The sequence below is a fragment of the Acyrthosiphon pisum genome, chromosome X, assembly GCF_005508785.2.
Source record: "Acyrthosiphon pisum isolate AL4f chromosome X, pea_aphid_22Mar2018_4r6ur, whole genome shotgun sequence".
Lineage (NCBI taxonomy): Eukaryota > Metazoa > Arthropoda > Insecta > Hemiptera > Aphididae > Acyrthosiphon > Acyrthosiphon pisum.
Genome location: NC_042493.1, coordinates 46,072,150 through 46,076,385, shown reverse-complemented (window position 1 = coordinate 46,076,385; position 4,236 = coordinate 46,072,150). Strand labels below are relative to the sequence as shown.

Sequence of the window (4,236 nt, the reverse complement as noted above, 5' to 3'; positions counted from 1 at the left end):
ATATATTAATATATATTTTTACCAATAAATTTAGGTAGGTTACTTATATAATAAATAGTATATTATACTGTATAATAGTAGGTTCATATTATAATTAGGTAGGTATTGTAATATCATTTTTTTGTTTTTGAAGAAACTAAAGAAAATAAAACAATAATAAAATGTACCTATTATTATAAAATAATTGCATTCTAGGAGATGAGAGACAATTCCTTTATTCTTATAATGTTATTATAATTAACATATTTTACAGCAATCTAGATAATGTATATAATGTATTATATTAATTTAAAACAAATTTAAAAATATGAAATTAATTATTTAAATATCAACTGTTTTTTTAAAACATCTGAAGTCATGGCAAACGTATTTATGGCTTCATTGTAATTGATTTCAATATCCTTTTCCATGCTCAAAATCAATAAGCTTTCAAGTCGGTCTTGTCCAGTTGTGGAACGTAGGCGAGTTTTAATCAATTTTACCTAAAACAAATTGTTTATAGTTCTAAAAATATTGTATTTGTTAATTGTTGTTAACTTATACTATTACAAAATGCATGTCTACATAAATGTACACATATTGTATGTACAATACAGAATTTATGTAATTATAATATAATATAATATAATATAATATTATACTATAATTATATTTATATAATTTATATTTATACACTAATAAATTAGTATTACCTTTGAAAAGCTACGTTCAGCTGAAGCAGAAGAAGCAGGTATTGTACCAAGTGACTTATAAGCTTTGTACAAATTGGGAAAAGCTGATATCAAGTTGTAACTTGACAAAATATGAAGAATTCTTTCTACACTAACTTTTTTCTCAACTACTTGTCTGTCATCTTCATAACTAGTGATACTAGAATCACTATCTTCAGAACTTTGTATACACTTGACATTCTCATGTAGTTGTTTTGGTTCAAGTCCTACGACCAATTTATGTAAACTACTACTGAAAGCTAAATACTCTACTCTTAAATCTTGTAAATTTATACCATGTATCCATTTTGCTAATTGGTCAAAAGCATCTTCAGGCAATTTTTTACTATTATTTTTACTATAAGACAGAAGTCGTTCAGGTGAAAGTAGACAAAGGTCCTTCATTATCTCTCTAGAGTCTTTAAACCTTGATTCAATAGAATTTATAATGACATCCAACACTTTAAAATACACATCACTTCTAAATACATCTTGAGCAGTAGAAGAAATTTCATCTCTAGACAATTCTCCAGGCATAATTTTTTTTTTACGCAACCTGACTTCTTTAAAGTTCCTTTCTGTTAAGTTTTGGTCTTTTGCAAAACTTTTTGCTTCATTTATCAGATTTTGACATTTATCATCATCTCTAAGATCAATTAAACGATTCTTAGCAACATCAACAAGATTAATTGCTTCTATAAAATCAATTGATTTAGATTGAAGGTAATTTGAAACTGGAGTAGTAATTGCAAATATAGTTTTAACTAAATTCATGGCTATAATAAATTCAAAAGAAGATAATCTCATTGATAAACTTTTGGCTGTTGAACTTGATTCGCGATCAGAATCTTCCGCAGAAGCAATAGCATTCAATGATTGTAATAATGCAGCATATTTTTCATATACTACTGTAATTACTCGGTCATGTGAAGTCCACCTTGTGGTAGAAAAACGTTTTAAGCGTCGCACTCGTTCATTTGGATATAATTTATTTTGAAAAAATACAAAAGTAGCAGTTCTTTTTCGTGCACGCATAAACTCAACTAATGCTTTAATATCACCAAAAAAAACCTTTGTTTTGGTACAACAGTCACATGTATCAACTATTACCAAGTTTAAAAGATGTGCAGAACACCACACATATAAAGCATTAGGGTTTTCATTTTGTATTAAAGTTTTTAATCCTGAATATTGGCCTTGCATTGAAGCTGCTCCATCGTAAGCTTGTGCAAACAAATCTCTTTTCCAATTAATATTATATTTTTCTGTTATATTACAAAATACTTCATACATTCCTTTTCCAGTTGAATCTGGTGAAGTTACCAATGCCACTAATCTTTCTTCAATTTTACCTTTATCATTTACATATCTAAGTAAAAAGGTAAATTGCTCTAACGTAGACACGTCTGTAGTAGTGTCTATGATGACTGAAAAGAGACCGGATTTTTTAACATCAAATAAAATCTTAGAACGCACAATTTCTGATAATATGCTCAACAGTTTGTTTTGACTTAAACTTGATAAAAATGTAACTCGGTTGTGTTTACCTTCTATTTTTTGTAAATGAGAATTTAAGGGCCCATGATGTTTTGATAATAACTTCAAAAGTTCTAAAAAGTTCCCTTTGTTCATTGAGGTATTACTTTCATCGTGCCCTCTTAATGCAATATTCGGTCTGGCAGTAAAAAGTAGAGCATCAATGATAACCATTAAGATTTCTCGGTTTTCAGCTACTTGGTGGTTTGCTGATTTTAAAAGTGTGATATCAATTCTTGTTCTGGTGAAGTACAAGCCCCGGCTAATCTCACTTTGAATATGTTCGGGTAAACACTCGTGATGGTGAATTGTTTTAGCAATGTTTCTATAATCACAGGTACCTTTAGAAGATAAAAATGATTTTTTTGCCTTAACCAAACCAAATAATCTACAAGACATGCAAAATACTCTATCAAGTAAAGGCGAGTATGATAGCAAGGTGCGTTTTGTTAAGTTGCCATCTGGTAAACATTGAAAATAATGACTTTCATGGAATGACCGAATATTTCCTGATCCATAGTTTTTTGTAGGGACTTTGTTGTATTTTAGATCAGAAGACAATGGCTGACAAGGTCCGAGATTCACAAAGTATGTTAATATTTCATTTGACATGGTTTCTGGCCAATGAACAGGATCATTTGGGAACACACTATCCATAACTTGGTATTCTAAAAAGAAATTATGATTTATCACTGTCAGTCTAATTCACTGCCACCAACTTATATTTTATTGTAATGATTGTAATGTTATAAAATGTTAATTCTTGTCAGTTGGAATAAAATAAATTATTACTATTTAAAATTAAAAATTACAAAATGTAAAAACATTAATTAATTAATTTAATATGTAATTCAATATACTTAATAATGTTAATATAAAAAATATATTTATATCATACATTCATACCTTCTTCATTAGTGCACTTTAATACTGTTATGGAGTTATCTTCTTTGGTATTTGGTTTTGTATAGATCAAATCAGCTTCTTCCTCTACATTGTCTAATAATCCTAAATTAAATAAATTGTTATTGAAAAAAAAATGGTTGTCAGTCATTTCAATTGTTTCAAAAAATTACAGGTATCTATAAATTATAGATATTTAATAATCGCTTAAAAAATAATACTTCCTTAGTTTTTATAGTAAATAATTATTTTTTTTATGTATTTAATTACAAAAGAACAAAAAACTGTTAATACTTTTGAAAAATTACTAAATGGTGAAATTTAAAACTATTACCTATTGTTAATTTGATGGGTGACTTCAAAGTAAGGATTGGACTCTGACTAAATGACAAACTGGTTGATAACGAATTGGACACCTCTTCATCCATTCCAACTAAAATAGTAAAAATCATGTACAAGGTGAAATGTGGTAAATAAAAATAAATAATATTATTAACAATAATAGGTACCTGTATCGGCTGTATCTTTAGTATAATCAGAAGTTGTACATGTACTCAAATTGTTTTCAGATAATAGTTCAGAGTTTAGGGCATCATTTTGACTGCATGTTGGGTTTTCATCTACAAATACAAAAAATTATTTAATAATCGCTTAAAAAATAATACTTCCTTAGTTTTTATAGTAAATAATTATTTTTTTTATGTATTTAATTACAAAAGAACAAAAAACTGTTAATACTTTTGAAAAATTACTAAATGGTGAAATTTAAAACTATTACCTATTGTTAATTTGATGGGTGACTTCAAAGTAAGGATTGGACTCTGACTAAATGACAAACTGGTTGATAACGAATTGGACACCTCTTCATCCATTCCAACTAAAATAGTAAAAATCATGTACAACGTGAAATGTGGTAAATAAAAATAAATAATATTATTAACAATAATAGTACCTGTATCGGCTGTATCTTTAGTATAATCAGAAGATGTACATGTACTCAAATTGTTTTCAGACATAGTTCAGAGTTCAGTGCTTCATTTTGACTGCATGTTGGTTTCGATCTTAAATTAAAATAACTCAAATTATC

The 4,236-nt window shown here is 27.6% G+C and overlaps 1 protein-coding gene across 1 annotated transcript; it reads right to left on the bottom strand.

Moving 5' to 3' along the window:
• Positions 1-247: 247 nt before the first annotated feature.
• Positions 248-4,165, bottom strand: LOC103308363 (zinc finger MYM-type protein 1-like). Its single transcript, XM_008181606.1, has 8 exons — positions 4,102-4,165; positions 3,928-4,026; positions 3,659-3,769; positions 3,484-3,582; positions 3,153-3,254; positions 693-2,914; positions 334-482; positions 248-257 (listed from the first exon to the last, which is right to left on the bottom strand). The coding sequence occupies exons 1-8, from the start codon at positions 4,163-4,165 to the stop codon at positions 248-250; spliced, it is 2,856 nt and encodes a 951-aa protein (XP_008179828.1).
• Positions 4,166-4,236: the final 71 nt, after the last annotated feature.

Excerpts from the sequence above, each read along its gene's own strand:
- LOC103308363 (XM_008181606.1), bottom strand. The coding sequence starts at position 4,165 with ATGTCTGAAAACAATTTGAGTACATGTACATCTTCTGATTATACTAAA. Across the intron at positions 4,027-4,101 it reads TAAAGATACAGCCGATACAG|TTGGAATGGATGAAGAGGTG; the intron begins GTACTATTATTG and ends TTACTATTTTAG. Across the intron at positions 483-692 it reads CTGAACGTAGCTTTTCAAAG|GTAAAATTGATTAAAACTCG; the intron begins GTAATACTAATT and ends AATTTGTTTTAG.